Below are 15,225 nucleotides of genomic sequence, written 5' to 3'. Positions count from 1 at the left end.
TGTGTAAACAATGCTGTTTTTTTTTTTTTTTTTTTTTAATGTTTTATTATTTATTAATGTTTTATTTTTCATATATGTTTCATTTACAAGGATCCACCATTGTCGTAGAATCAGTTTTCTTTAGTTTTGGGAAGCAGGAGTGACTTTTTTTCCTCTTCCCCCAAGACCCCCAAGATCCACAAGTGCTTCTGGTGCCATTTCTGGGCCACTTCTTGTATTTATTTGCTGTATGTACTATTGCTGTATACATGAAAGGTGGGAGTAAGTTTCTTACCAAAAAACCAGACTGACTCAAGTGCCCCTTTCCAGTTTGAGTTCCAGTAGGTTTTGTGGTTAGCTCTGCTTTGGATATTTATAGTATGAAATTGTCATTTTTGAGGGCTAGCTGAGTAATTCCATTTTGTCATTTGTATTTCCATCTTTCCTCGTGGTCACTGAAATTTTCCAGTTGTACAGATTTCACCATGACTAAATCAATGTGAAGGAAACACTGATTTGCTCTTTGTCCAGATTCTATTATTTGTCATTACATGTTGATTTGTGTCTGTGTCTAGGTGTCTGAATTGAACATTTGCCTGGAGACAGAGCTGCTCAGTCAGAAGGCCACTATAGAAGAAGAACATATGAAACAGATGAGCCTTATCAAACAGGTCTGACTCACATATAGTTCACAGATGTGCAGATTCAAAAGTTGAACTTTTGTGTCTGGCTGATGGAAGCATTTCAGAGAAGAGGGATTATCAGCACACTGGATTAATTCTACTCTATGAATACTTTTGTTTAGCACACTGCAGTGTTATTTAATTGCTTTTTAACCAACACCTGTTCTAAGTTCAGTTGTGTATCTGCACCTTGACTGCCCTTAACTTTTCCTGTCTGTCTCATTCTCTCCCCTCACTCTTCTTAATCCTCTGCAGGTGAATGAACGTGATCACCAGAGGACTGTGGCAGAGCTGTGCACTAAACACAAGGAAGAGCTCAGTCAGCTGAGGATAGAGCTCTCTGCAGAGCTGAGGGAGAGCATGGAGGCTGCTCACCAGGTTGAACTGCAGCAGGCACAGGTACAAACACTCTCTCCCTGGGTAAAGGCCGATTTATGGTTCTGCGTACACGTAGCTTAAGGAGGGTTTGCGTAGCAAATGCGTCCCTTGCGGGACCTCTGCGACTGCCGCAGAGACTTGCCCTGCACCTCCCAAAAATTGTAACTACGTGGATCTTAAGCAGACCCTACGCACACACCATCTGCGTAGCAACTGTGTGCACGTGGCATCCAGTGTCCGCAGAACTATAAATCGACCTTAACATCTTTAGCCAGGCTGTGCAGCAAAAATACCCCCTTTGTCTTTCTCCTTATCTTTATATCTTTCTTTTCCAAGCATTCTCCCAAAGTCACAGGAATGCTGTCCGTAGTGCTGACATTGATGTAAATGCATCAATGTCAGCACTACGGACTCATTTTTATTCACATGCACTCACAGGTGATCCATTTATATCTCATCTTTGCCTTTCTATAGACCCAACACTCTCTGGAGCTCGAAGCTATGCATCTGAGCTTGACCAACCTCCACTCATCCCAGCTGGAGCTCTCCCAGGCAAACTTGCATCAGGAGCAAGAGGCTACTCTCAGCAAGGTCCAGGACTCTCTGAAGGAGAAGTGGACCCAGGAGGTCACAGTCCTTCAGGCCCAACATCAGTCTGAACTGGACCGGATCAGAAATCAAAATCAGGAGCAGCAGGACAGCCTGCGTGAGCAGCACCGCCAGGACATGGGTGAGTTTAGACAGTGGCATTCAGATGAAAAGCAAGACTTTGTTTGTTCTGTTTGGTTTTTGCCTTTGGGTGCACTAAACATGAGTGCACTATTGTGCATTTGGGTGAGTCAGCATCAGTCGTTCGGTTTGTCCAGGAAAAAGTAGAGCATGATGACCAAAGTTACCCTTACATTCTTTGTTGATGTGGGTGAATGTTATTGTGTTGTATGTGTATGTTCAGATGAATTGAGGCAGCAGTGGGAGACTCGTGTTTCTCAGGAGAGAGCTTCCATGGAGGAGAAGCAGTTCAGAGAGATCCAGGTAAAGTGGTGTCAAAATCAATATGAATTCGATCATAGTAAATCTGATTTTCAAAATCATCTGTTTAGGCATCTATAATGCATATTCTGCTAATTAAAACCTAATTTGTTATATTTAAATGTTATTTCTTTATCTAATTCATTCTTATTCTCTTGCCTCTGTTCATTTAATTTTCAGGCTTTAAGGTCTCAGTGGGAGAAGGAGGCTGAGGACTCCCAGTTAGACCTCCAGGCGTCCCTCTCAGAGACCCAGATGAGCCTTACCAACACCCAGACAGAACTTGCTGACACCCAGGCCTCCCTCACCCAAACTCAAACATTACTTGACCAGACCCAGGCAGCTCTAACTGAAGCCCAGGAGGCCCTATCCCAGACTCAGTCAGACCTTAGGGAGTCACAGGTCAGGTCAGAGGAGGAGAACCAGAGACTACAGAAGGAGCTGAGCCAAGCCAGGGCTGACAGACATTCAGCTGCTCGTGAGTTCTGTCTTTCTATGGCTTTCAGTTTTGTCAGCTGCCTAATATCTGAATATATCGAGATCTGTAACAGCTGACCATCAAGCCTCAAACTTGCAAGGCTTTTAAAAACAAAGCATTATGTAACTTTTTTTTTTAGCCTAGTTCTGAAATTATGACTGCAGATGGTGCCATTATGCATGCGATGTACTTGTGTTTAAAATTTGTGGATGTTATTGTTTTATGTGCTGCTCAGGTGCTATTGAGGAGCTGGTTTCCAGTCATAAGGCTGTGCTGCTTGAGAAAGAGCAACATGCACACCACCTAGAGGAGAAGGAACAGCAGCTGCAACAAGAGGTGAGTTAAGTGCAACAGTTACATTTAGCTCAGTTAACTTTTTTTCTCATTTTAATACATGCTCACAGAAACTGATATGTAATGAGTTAATATGTTTTAGTCATGTAGTTCACACCAATCTTTAATACAGTATGCAGCCTAAAAGGTACAGTAAGGCCCTGTTTCCACCTTGCATAACATGTGTCCAGGGTGATCTCTTCACTAGTGGACAGCTCTAAGTACAGGTGTGAATGTACTTAATGCATCCGTCTTTGCCCTGGGCATGAAAATGCTGGTCAAGTCAGCTGAGGTCGAATGTGGAGGCCAACTAACCAAGTCCGGAGTCAGGCAGTTCCCCATCATAGCCTTCATGGTTTGACACTAACAACAAAATCAGTCGCAGGAAGCAGATGGAGGGCTTGGAGAGGCCTGTGACAGGGGCTTGGATGTGCTTCAGAGCCAGAGAAATCCAGGTCGCTAGTACTGAAGAGAGGAAAAGTGACAGACAGGTTCCACTTCTTGCTTGGAGGCACTCGAATTCCATCTGTCAGTGAGAAACCTATAAAGAGCCTTGGGAAGACGTTTGACTACACCTTGAAGGATGCTGCTTCCATCAAATCAACAACCCGAGACCTGGTGGGATGGTTGACCGCAGTCGACAAGTCAGGACTACAAGGCTAATTCAAAGCCTGGATATGCTGTCATGGCATCCTGCCCAGGATTCTGTGGCCATTGTGGTGTATGAATTCCCAATGTCCACAGTCAAGGGATTGGAGAGGAAGATCAGCTGTCACCTCTGCAGGTGGTTGGGGCTGCCACAAAGCCTGAGCAGCATTGCCCTCTATAGTAAGAAAAACTAGCTGAAACTCCCATGTGATACCCTCAGAAAGGAGTTCATGGTTACTCAGGCAAGGGAGATGCTGCAGTACACGGAGTCCAGTGACCCAAAGGTCTCTCAGTTTGGCATCGAGGTGAAGACCGAAAGAAATGTAGAGGGCTTAAGAAGCAGTGGGCCAGACAGAGTCCCGGCTTCATCACAAAGTGCTGGTGGGATCTGTGGCACTCAGCCGAGCAGGGTTAGGCAGTACTCCAAAAACCCATTACAACAGAGCCAAAGGCAAGGAGAGGCGGGACCTGGTCCAGCAGGAAGTGAGGGCTGGAGTCAAGAAGCTGCGTGCAAGCCAGATGGTGGGGATGCGGCAGCAAGCTGCATGGACGAGATGGCAGCAGGCACTAGAGCGTAACATCTCATGTTCAAAGCTGTGGAAGGCTGAACCCTTGTGCATCACACATCTGTCTTAAGCACTGGTCCAACCCAACATCCCATGCTTTTATCCTGACACTGGTCCAACCTGTCAATTTTCCAGTAGAAAAAAATATCCTGCCTAAATAAAACGCGATAAGACTAAAAACACATGTTGTCTACCTGAAGCTTATTTCACCATTCCACTTGCACATGCAGACATTCAAGTTTAGCTTCAGCTTCAGCTTCAGGTTCAAGTTCATTTATCCACTGCAGCGGAGAACCAAACCCACTGGAATAATTCATCTGAGCCTCAACTGACTTGACTGAGTTGACTCTGACAGGTTTGAGTTTGAGAATTACAAGCTCTAATACAGACAATTATTTTCCCACATAATGAGTTTTAAGAGTGAGTTTCAACTCTTTTGCTTTTTATTTTCACACAGAATGACGTGGAAGGAAAAAGTTGACCTGAGTTTCACTCAGGTCTATTTTTCCTTATCTGGTTGTTTCTATCTGGCACAATGTGCATTTGAGCGTCCATGCAGTTGTAATAATGGGAAACTATTTACCAACGATAGACTATTTTTTAAATGCAATATATTATGTCAGGTGTCTGAAGGCTTTCAGATCTACATCATCATCATAATAATGTGTATTTGGACAGCAGCAAAAACCAGCTCTGCTTCACAAAGTAGAATTGGAAAAGTATTGCAGTTGGGATAGTGGATGATTTATTGTATTTCTTATAAGAGCACTTGAAATTTCATAGGACATCATCCATAATTTGGAAGAAAAGATGACAGTAATAATTTACATATGTGAAATACATCTTAAGTAACTGACAGGGCATTAAAATGAGGCTGGATTTAGCAAAGATGCCTAATTAAATGCCTATTGCCTCTACTGAAAAACAAACTATGCATTTGGCCTTTGAAAATTGAAATCATGTACGTGTTTATTTGCATATAGAGCGGGGAAGTGAGATCCCATCACAAGTTGGTACTCGAGACGCATTCTAATGTTGATGTGAACAGAAATGCTATGCATTGGATCATCAAAGATGCATGTTAATGCAAGGTGGAATCAGGGTCTAAATTTTACCTGCATTGCAAAGTAATCTATTTCCTCTTTGTCTACCAGGTATTGCAGCTACAAGAAGAGCAGGCCTCACTGAAAAAGAGCTCAGAACAGGAAGCAGCTCAGCTGTGGAGCCAAATAGAGAGCATGAGGACTAGTCGACAAGAGCTGGGAGGTGAGATGACCAAACCAGCAGACTAGACTATACTAGATATTTACGTCTGTTGAAGTAGATTTAATTTTACATGAGACTGAGATATTACAGAGGTTCAACAGGATTGAAGGCATTCAAGAATAACCAGGCACATATGTACAGGAGATATTACACCTTTTAGCCCAGTGACAGTTGTTATTACAAATAATGAAATGTAATGTGACAAACGCAAAGGAAGATGAAACTCATGTATTCATTTCCAACTACTGTGCTATCCTTTGGTTATCCATAATTGTTGCTTCCGTTTTTGTCCCACAGAGCTGAAAGAGCAGCTGCTGGCTCGCTCATCCCATGTTGATGACATTGAGCGCCTAAAGGCAGAGTTTAATGAGCAAAGACAGGAGATCAAGGAGCAGAATGAGGCTGAGCTGGACAGCCTCAGGAGGTATATGTGCATGCATGCACACATATGATACTAATGCATGTGTACACTCTCGCTAATATAGGAAATGTTTTCTAAACCTACAGCATTTTGTGTTTTCCAAAATTCAGTTCAGACATTTTTAGTATTTTACCAACCAAATATGTTATGTAGAATAGAAACTGCTCTCCAAATTGTGGTTGTTTATATGACAAAATGATTTATATAGCAGGTAATCTTACTGGCCACAGTCAAAGTTGACCAGTTTTTGGCTGGTGTCTGGTGTCAATTCTCCATTTCTTATCCTCACCCAGATGACACACAAATCTCTCTCACACACATACTTTCACTTAACTTCTTGTTAAGGTATTTTGAGCAGCGGCTCCAAGCAGCAGAGGAAAACTACAGAGAGGAAATTGCTCTGCTGCAGCTGAGACTGGTAGAAGGTGCATTGGAAGAGACTGTGCTTAAGACTGGGGATACAAGGTATGCCAGCAGATCTGCATGAAAGACTGGGTAAACATGCTGCACAGTTCTTTTATATTTCTTCAAATACCGAAACCTATGGTGTCTGTTTCAGTTCTGTGTGTGAAGACCACATTGAAGAGGACAAAAACGATGTACCCACTGATGCCATGTTCAAACTTGAGCAGCAGAAGGTAACTGTAACAGTTGTGTTGTGTAGTGTTCTGTTGCACTAACTGCCCACTTAAGATCTCATCTCTCTTTGCTGAGAGAGATTTTGATTCATATACTTGCATGTAAAAGGTAAAAGTGAATGACAGTTAAAAAGTTCCTAAGAGAATGTAGAGGATTTCTCCAACTTACTGCATTATTTTTGTAATTTTATAGTATAAGGTGTTTTATCTGTTGTGTTGTCTCATGCTCCTCTTTTAGGATGAACTGGATACTTTGCGTTTGCTGCTGGAGGAGAAACACAAAATGGAGCTGGCCAACCTACGCTCCTCTATGACTCACTCTTATAAGGAAGAGCTGCGCCAGGTTAGATGAACTCAGTCCCTCACTCCCTAAGACCTCTCTTGACCCATGTATCTACTGGGCCCACCATTTTAAGTGAATGTTGGTGAACAGATGTTTTGTGGTGGAGCCGTTTAACTCTACTAAATGGCTATTTAAGACCCAGTGGAAGCGTGGCACTCTTTTCTTAGATTTGAATTTTTTTTTTTCCACTTGTAGCACTTGATCTTATTAGGACAAAAAACATAAGTCCTTAGTGTTGTCAAGGAGGCATCCTATCCTTCCCAAAAGTGAAAGAAGACAAAACTGTACTGAACTTTGAACAAACCTTCCTGGCTGACACATGCCCGCACTCTCTCATATGCTAATTTTCCTCCATATGTGCATTAGGTGCGCTCTGACCTGACGGACCGTTACTATGAAGACCTGCAGGAGCTGAAGTCTCGTCATGCCATGGATCTGGAGCAACTCAGAGCTAGGCTCTCCGACAGTCATTTACGAGGTACTACATACACATAATGAATCACAACTGTATGGCCTTTGATATAAGGGTGTTGCGTAATAAAGTTAATCTCTTTGCCCAGAGCTAACACGAGTTCGTTTGGAGGCAGCAAGGGAGGTTGAGGTAAGAAAAGATTTTAAGCTGTGCCATCTTAGACACACACATGCTAAATTTTTAGAACACATATTGCTGAGCTATTAAAAGTCAATGAAGATGTTGACCATGGTGATTCAAATAAGGTGGAGGTTGAGCAGAGAATGTGGTGTTTCACTGAGGAGCAACACACAAGGATGACCATCATCCAGACCTTGGAGAACAGACTGTCCGCCTTGAGTGAACAGCACAAAGTAGAGCTGCGGCAGAGCCAGCAACAGGTACATAAACTTATTCATAAACCTTGCATTGTGAAATGAAACTTCAGGGTTTAAAAAAAGGACTGACTTGTGCTGGTAGTTAATGTACACACCTTCCAAAGCAATACATGGGATTTACCCTGCCATGTTGACTGCTGCAGTTAAAACAGGAGTTTGCAGAGGAGCTGGAAGAGGCTCAGAAAAAGGAGAGGGAGAGCACACAAGAGGAGTTGACTCTGAGGAGCCAGGAGGAGCTGCAGAGGCTGAGAGAGGAGCTCCAAGAGAACCATGAAGCACAGCTCTCTGCCCTGAGGGGAGACCTGGAGAGCAGGATGGAGGAAGAGAGAAGAAGCCTTGAAAAAGAACTCCAGGAAGAGAGGGAGAAGTTGAAGTCTCTGCAGGCTTCTCTGGACAACGATCAGAGTAAGATTCAAGGATTCATACAGGTCGCCAGAAGAATGTTCACCACTCCCAACATAGCGCCATATCAGATGTGTGTTTGAAATGGAATGGATTTAACAATCCCTTGTTCCTGATTTTGGAACTAATGGCTCATTTGTCTCTCAGGCCCCCAGGTCCTACTAGTGAGACAAAGACTGTCAGCCCAGTTTGACAGTGAACTGCAGAGGGCCAAGAGCATCATGGCAGCTGAAGTGAAGGAGCTCACTGCTCTCCTCCAGCAACAGAGTGAGGAGCGGCTACACCAAACCCAAGAGAGGTGAGATCTGACTGGGCTCAACACCCTGAAGTCAAGGTCTTAGCTTGATGTTGGGGGTTTTTAGAGAACGATTAAAATGTTGCAACCAAAGTTATTTTTATAGCTACCTTAAAAATATTAGACATGTTTCAGTCATTTTAGGTAGTTAATTTAACTCCATGGAAAAGTGTGGTTAAAATACTTTCCTTTTCAAAAAATAGTAAGCATACACCTAAAAAGGGACAAATTGCAATGACAATGAAAGAGTCTAATACTCCATTTTTACATATTCTGTGATTTATTTTACACATGGAAGTTTCAGCTATAATGCTTTCTAAAGCTAATAACTTAAACTGAGCTGTATGGTCTTCTCCAGTGCTGCCAGGTTCAGCTTGAAAACAGTTGAGCTTTTACATGTTTGAAAGCTGAAATGATTTTGTATCTGTGTGTTCAGGTTTCAGGAGGAGAAAGCAGTATTGGAGCAGCGTTTGACTCAGAAGAATGAAATCTCTCTGGGAGAGTTAAGGGATAAACACCAGGCTGAGTTGGAACATCAGAAAGCAGCGCTACTGAACAAACACTCGCAAGAGATGGACACACTCAATGCCAAACACAAAGCACAACTAGATTCACTCAATGCCAGTCACAGAGATCTGCTTGCTGCTATGGCATTGGAGCTTGACTGCAAGCACAAAGCTGAGCTTGTTGCCTTGGAAGCAGCCTTTGACTCAAAACGAAAGGCAGAGCTTGATAGTCTAAAGGCCTTGTTCCAGGAGACCAGTCAGGCTCAGCTTGAGGCTCTAGAGGCAGAGTTGGCTCGCAAACACCAAGAAGAGAAGGATGAACTGGAGAGGAGGATGCTGGGTAATATGGACACCCTAGAGGCCACCTATCTGAAGGAAGTCCAAGTAAGGAGACATAAACGTATTTGTTTTATGTCTAAGTAAAAGTTGATACGCTTATCTATTTGGATAATGCTTGAAATCCATTTGAAATACACAGTTTAGGCATTGTCTCGGTTTTCAAAGTACTTGCATACATTTCATTGTCATTATTCTTTCTTATCTCAAGACTCTGCGTGATGAAATGGTGCAGCTTGAAGAGAAGCATTGCCAAGAAGTGAATCGGCAGAAGGCGGAGCATAGGCAGATGATGGAGCGCCAACATGCACAGCAGCTTTCCATCGGAGAGGAACTAAGGAAAGAGCTGGCACAGGTGCACATGGAGAAATTTAGTGCCATGGCAGCAGAGCTCAGCAATGTTCACCAGGTGAGATAGGAGCTAGCTTGTGGTTGATTTACAGCATCATTACATCATTATACCTTCCTGACATATGGTTATTACCAGTTTAATGTGTTCAAGTGTGTTTCTGATGTTAATGTTCACATGTAAACTTTTGACATGGGAAGGAAGAGAGATTTTTGTCATGCTCTTAAGATCAAACTTAAACTTATCATAAAAGGGATGTTTTATGTCTTGTATTTATAGACAGAGCTGTCTGCTCAAAAAGAGGCCTTAGATGCTGAACACTGCAAGGCTCTGGAGAACCTAAAGAAGCAGGTACTCACCATCCATCTAGTTTGCCTTTTTTATGACTTGAATGAGCACAAATTTATGTTGATGAATCTTGTCATGACTAGATAGTATAATACGAGCACTACATGAGCAGATTCAGGTTGAAAAATGTCTGCTGACATACTGAAAATGGTAAATCTCTATAATGCTGTTAACCAGAAGCAAGAATTGAAAGTTATGATGGAAAAGCAGCAAGAATACAGTTGAGTTGACAAATGATTGAAAAAATCTGGATCATGTTAATAAAGTTTAAAAAAGGGGATGTCTGTGAACTGCTCAGAAAAAATATGTAAAGACTAGACAATGTATGTAAATCTTAGTGATAGGTTGTTGGCTGGTTAGGACATTTCAAACCGATCGATTCCCTTGGTGTCATAGAATAAGTTTTCTGGACATGTACAAACGGCTGTCATTTCCATTTTGTTCCCACTTTTTGTTTGATGTTAATGTCATGGTCACAAAGAGTTCATCTGCCTTTCCATTTCAACTCTCAGGTTCTGGAGCTAGAGCAACAACATAGCGATGCTTTTCAGAAGCTGTCACATACTTACACTACGGAGAAGGAGCAACTCACTGAGCAGCACCAGCTCCAGTTACAGGTGTGTGCGCCATACATTTGTGAGCATCATGATCTAGGGGTGGGTGATTGTGTGTATAACTGACATTCTTCTTTTGCCCCCCAGTAATCTGCGTTACCAAGGGGGGTGAGGGGTGGGTTCTGGTTAGGTGGACTTGCTAAACTAAACACTGGAAATAACAGAGATTGATGCCAAAAAGTCAACAGCTTCACCTGCAGTCTCTCTGCACCCTTCACACCACAATTCCTGACAGTAGACTATGAAGAGGTTGTTGGAGGAGAAAGAAATAGTGGGCTGTAGGATGGAGATGGACTTGAGTGAGGAAATGTCGCTCTACATGCTTCATTTATGGCACACTTTTTGCCCTGGAAAAAAACACCACGGCATCTGGAAGAATGTACAGATAGATTCCTTCCATCACCGATAGCTGATAACATTTTCTAGCGTTGCACCCCTATCGTGGTGTATATGTGCGTGTGTGTGTGAGGCTGTGTAGGGCCGTGTCTGTCACAGTAGGAGGGAACATTGCATGCTCTCTGTGGTCACTTGTTTTTAATGATTCTGTCAGTAGAGTTCTTGTCTCGGGGGTTCTTACAACCCATTAGAGAGGGGATAACACAGAGTCATTGTTCATAGTCGTGGCTTATTTGTGTGTGAAGGCATAGAGTATTAACTTGGATGATTTTCTTGGGTGAATATGTTATCAGTTGAATATTGTGGTATAAAAGAAATACATGGGTGTGTCTTGCTACAGGAGTTGAGGAGTGTCTCTGCACGAGAACTGGAGGCATGTCGCAGGGAGCTGGAAGAGGAGTCGTCACGGCAACGTCTGCACTTCCTGGAGGAGGTGGAACTCCTCAAAGTCCAGTCAGAGGAGAGACTACAGGACAGGATTAGTCAACTGAAGGTAAAAGGGAGGATGGTGATGCAGAAAAGGGGGAAAAAGGAGGTGATGGGCATAATGTGAAACCTTGTCCTGCCTAAAGACCAAGTTGAAACACCTTTAGACATCCTTAATTGATTTAATAACAACAATTTGGCTATTTGTCACAACTCGTTTTAAAATGTTTCTTTATGGGACACAAAGTGCCCGTTCCAAACAGCATTATGTAATAGCTGTGGATTATTGAGGGCTGTAGTATTTGTGTCTGTGCGCATGTGTGTATGTGTCATGCAGTGCCCCCTCTAAGCTTAAGCAGAACCAGTTCATACTCTTGGCCCCTGTCCCATTAGAGCTTTGTTCAAACCCAGTTTCCACATAATCCCACCATCATGTAGAAGTGTCTCTTTGTGTGCTTCTGTATCTGTGTGCTTCTGTGCAGCATGTGTGTTTGTGGTGCTGCCATGTGAACAGTGTTTACAAGGGATGGATCTAAGCTTTTTATCCTCTGATGGACAGGGTTTTAAGGTCGGAGGCACCCTTTTCAGATGTTTAGTATTTGGCTGAAATGAGCAAGCTCGTAGTCCGCCATCAGCTTACGAGTCATGGCTTCAGATCTCTGTAACAGGGGACCAAAGCGACATACAGCGACATGTTAGTTTGTTTTTAAGGTAATGATCTTAACCTCTTGACTCATGGGCCCATGTTACTGCTACTTCTGAAGGTGGAGTTTGAAGAGCAGAAGGAGGTGGAGCTTGAGGAGCAGAGGCGGAGCTTCACCTCTGAACACGAGGAGAAGGAGCGCAGCTACATGGACAAAATGAGCCAGCTCACCGCCCAGCTGCAACAGCTCGACGCTGTAGTGGCCCAGGTATAAACACACACACAAATTCTTTACCCTGTTCAGTGTTTAGATTTTACATTGTCTCATGCATGCAGCATAAAATGTTTGGTGTGAGGTAGAGACAGATGTGTGTGTGAAATGAAAATCTTCACTTTGCCCATGGGCAAGATTAGACAAGTTTCAGAAGAAGGTGTGAGATGGAAAACACAGCAGTGCTGACGATCATAGGACACATGGGGATGGACGAGGATGGAGTGATGGGGAAAGAGAAGGCTAGCAAGAGATGAGGGGGATTAACAGTGAAGGATGTTGCTGAAGAATCGCATCCATGGGTTTGAGATTCCTCATCCCGTACATCTGATCGCGTCTTCTAAAAGAGATTACATCCATTAATCACCATACTAATCCTGTGGGTGGTTGTTATGTGTTCATGGTCTCTTGGGTCAGGGAGATGGGGAAACACCCACTAAAACATTCAATTTGTCTATCCATCCATTCATTTGTGTCTTGCATTTCTATTCTTTTCTCATTTTGCAAGTCATTGGAGCAGCACTGCACAGATTTGTTATAGCTTGGTGGTTGTTGTGGTGATTTGAGGTCTGTTGGTGTTTTAATGTTACTGAAAGAGTCCCAGTCCAGACAAAAGTGCACATGAAGGAGAAATATTGGCTTCAGGAAGTGTAGCAGTTACCTTGGAAATAACTGGATGGGAGGGCAAGTTCATAAATGTCAAAATGGTCACACTAAATACATAATGCATTCTGTCCAATAATTAGCATCATCATGACCTGTGTATCTGTGTACACTTATCTCCATGGCAATCGCCCAGCTTGGCTTGTAGTAGTGAGATATTAACTGCCTTCATACACACACATACAAACACTCACCCCCTTGAGCTAAGGGAAGAGAGGCTTAAGAGGGGATGGGAGGGGTCTGTTGCCTAGGCGACACCATTGTTGTTTTGGGGCAGGTGGCTGGATGAGACATGTTCGATGGGAGGGAACGAAACACAGAGAGAGTGAGAGGGTAAAAGAGTGAGCAGATGGTAGAAAGAGAGGGATGGAACGAAACGCTTGAGGAAAGAAAGGTAAGAACAATTATGGTACACATGAAATAAAATACTGAAGCTACTAAAAGAAAGTTCAGCAGTGCATTCTGCAGCTGACCTGCCTCACTCGCAATCAAACTTGGCACTTAAGTGGAGTGCCGCTATCAACACATGATAACATCTGGGCTGTGTGTGTCAAGACAGTTTTTTTTTTTTTTTTAAGCTGGGTAGTTTTTGTTTGTGTCAGTGTTGTATTTTGGATGATGGTCTATCAGTGGATGCAGTTCTCAGTGAGTGGCATCTAATTTTGATCCAGATTTTAATTCCTTTGTGTGCCCAGAATATAGACACAAGTGAGTAACTCTTGGCTCTAATAGGATGCAGGTGACCATGTGATTTTGTTATTTCCTTGTGACTTAAACAGTGATGCTTCAGGAGCAAACGGATGATGAGTTTGCATTTAGCCATTCATTGAGGTATTTATTGACTTGGGTTTTGAACTTCTTGCCATGACTGGGTTTTGTGCTTGGCGTTGTCTCCTCTCTGGCTCTCCATTGTGCACACAGCCATGTTTTAAGGGCAATCAGGTGAGAAGAAGTTATTTCAACTTACTACATGTTTGTACAGTTAATAATCTCTCTGTCTCTAGCTGCGAGCAGAGGTGGGCTGTCTGCAGGGCGAATTAGAGGGCAAGCGCAGTGAGATGGAGACCTTGGACACCCTTCTCCAGCGAAGAGAGCGAGAGAGTCAGGAGGGAGGCAACCTTCTCAAAATGCTTACTGAGGATCTGCAGACTGCCAAAGAGGAAAGGTAAGTGAAGCTGTGTGTGTGCATAGGATTATTTTGAAGTTTATCTCCTGCCCTGACAAGTGTTACAGAAAGTAAAGTGAAGTGTGTAGAGGTGTAAAGCATATATTTCATCAAAGGACAAAAGGCTGCACAAAGGTTGTTATTGCTTTGAGGGAGTAGTGATGTATTTAAGTATCCTTTTCTGACATTGGATTTTTTTGTATTCACTTGCCAGTATGTCCAAGGGAGCAACGATTAAGTTTCTTGCCTTCATTTTGTTCTGTGATCTGGCTGATATTTGACTTGTGCTACTCCAGACGTGAGCTGCACCAGGCCAATGACAAGCTGAGGAAGGTCCTGATTGAGATGGTCCGCAGCACAGTCACAACAGAGGAGCTGATTGGACAAAGGATCAATGTTAAAGGCCGGAAGTCTGAGCAGCTAGGCAATCAGAAGACCTCAGCAGGGAGCAAGGATGCACGAGAGTCAGGTCAAGTAACCTCTAGTTCAGGCTTAAAGAGTTTTGGTTTGGTCTAGTTCCCAGTCTTGGTGACCAAATGACCAAATTATATTATTGTGATATGAATAGTCTTAAGTATTCATCAGCACAAGGATTAATGTTGATTTGTTCTTCTCTTTAGGCATTTCAGCTGTGGATTTATCATTGGAGGACCAAGAGCTGACCCAGTTCCTCTGTGAGAGCCTATTGGTTTCAGACACACAGATCCATCCTGGAGGAGAGGAGGCAGCTCTGAGTGCCTGCAGCAGACTGCGCCACATGGTAGACACACTTCTGGAGCTCCTCAACCAAGCTAATACACAGGTAATGCATGCACGGGTGTCCCAAACACAATGGGGAAAGATAACCTTCATTAAGAACTCAAGTAAATAAAACAAGTAAAAATTTAACCAGTTGTATAGAATTGTTATCTTAATGATAATCATTCATTTCTTGCTCACTTTCTCTCTAGTTGGAGCAGACTCATGACGTCCACCTCTCTCTGGAGGAGAGGTTCTCACAGGGCAGAGAAGATTCCGCCCAACTCCTCAAGCAGCACAAGCTCTTGTTGGAGCAGCTGGATCAGGAGGCGGAGCTAAAGAGTCAGCTCCAGCTGGAGCTCCACAAGGCTGAGGGTGAGTAGTGCTTCCTCATTGGCTCAGCTGAACTTCTCCACCCTGCACTGGCTGCCAAGCCAGTTAATCCACTGACCGTAAACTCTC

General features: G+C 43.3%; 1 protein-coding gene across 3 annotated transcripts in view; it reads left to right on the top strand.

Moving 5' to 3' along the window:
• The window catches only part of pcnt (pericentrin), a 41,161-nt gene that overhangs the window by 10,693 nt on the left and 15,243 nt on the right, over positions 1 to 15,225 (top strand). For all 3 annotated transcript variants that reach the window (XM_030082009.1, XM_030082010.1, XM_030082008.1), the window contains exons 11-36: positions 555 to 650; positions 918 to 1,061; positions 1,515 to 1,770; positions 1,993 to 2,072; positions 2,250 to 2,547; positions 2,783 to 2,883; positions 5,249 to 5,360; positions 5,658 to 5,784; positions 6,127 to 6,246; positions 6,341 to 6,419; positions 6,658 to 6,762; positions 7,129 to 7,240; positions 7,323 to 7,363; positions 7,480 to 7,614; positions 7,755 to 8,016; positions 8,161 to 8,311; positions 8,745 to 9,198; positions 9,362 to 9,559; positions 9,779 to 9,850; positions 10,360 to 10,464; positions 11,198 to 11,350; positions 12,048 to 12,194; positions 13,865 to 14,025; positions 14,322 to 14,494; positions 14,646 to 14,827; positions 14,976 to 15,138. In XM_030082009.1, the coding sequence (XP_029937869.1) occupies positions 555 to 650; positions 918 to 1,061; positions 1,515 to 1,770; positions 1,993 to 2,072; positions 2,250 to 2,547; positions 2,783 to 2,883; positions 5,249 to 5,360; positions 5,658 to 5,784; positions 6,127 to 6,246; positions 6,341 to 6,419; positions 6,658 to 6,762; positions 7,129 to 7,240; positions 7,323 to 7,363; positions 7,480 to 7,614; positions 7,755 to 8,016; positions 8,161 to 8,311; positions 8,745 to 9,198; positions 9,362 to 9,559; positions 9,779 to 9,850; positions 10,360 to 10,464; positions 11,198 to 11,350; positions 12,048 to 12,194; positions 13,865 to 14,025; positions 14,322 to 14,494; positions 14,646 to 14,827; positions 14,976 to 15,138 (4,027 nt within the window). The remainder of the gene's footprint in view (positions 1 to 554; positions 651 to 917; positions 1,062 to 1,514; positions 1,771 to 1,992; positions 2,073 to 2,249; positions 2,548 to 2,782; positions 2,884 to 5,248; positions 5,361 to 5,657; positions 5,785 to 6,126; positions 6,247 to 6,340; positions 6,420 to 6,657; positions 6,763 to 7,128; positions 7,241 to 7,322; positions 7,364 to 7,479; positions 7,615 to 7,754; positions 8,017 to 8,160; positions 8,312 to 8,744; positions 9,199 to 9,361; positions 9,560 to 9,778; positions 9,851 to 10,359; positions 10,465 to 11,197; positions 11,351 to 12,047; positions 12,195 to 13,864; positions 14,026 to 14,321; positions 14,495 to 14,645; positions 14,828 to 14,975; positions 15,139 to 15,225) is intronic.

The sequence above is a fragment of the Myripristis murdjan genome, chromosome 22 (assembly GCF_902150065.1).
Source record: "Myripristis murdjan chromosome 22, fMyrMur1.1, whole genome shotgun sequence".
Lineage (NCBI taxonomy): Eukaryota > Metazoa > Chordata > Actinopteri > Holocentriformes > Holocentridae > Myripristis > Myripristis murdjan.
This window is presented reverse-complemented; position numbering and strand designations above follow the sequence as displayed.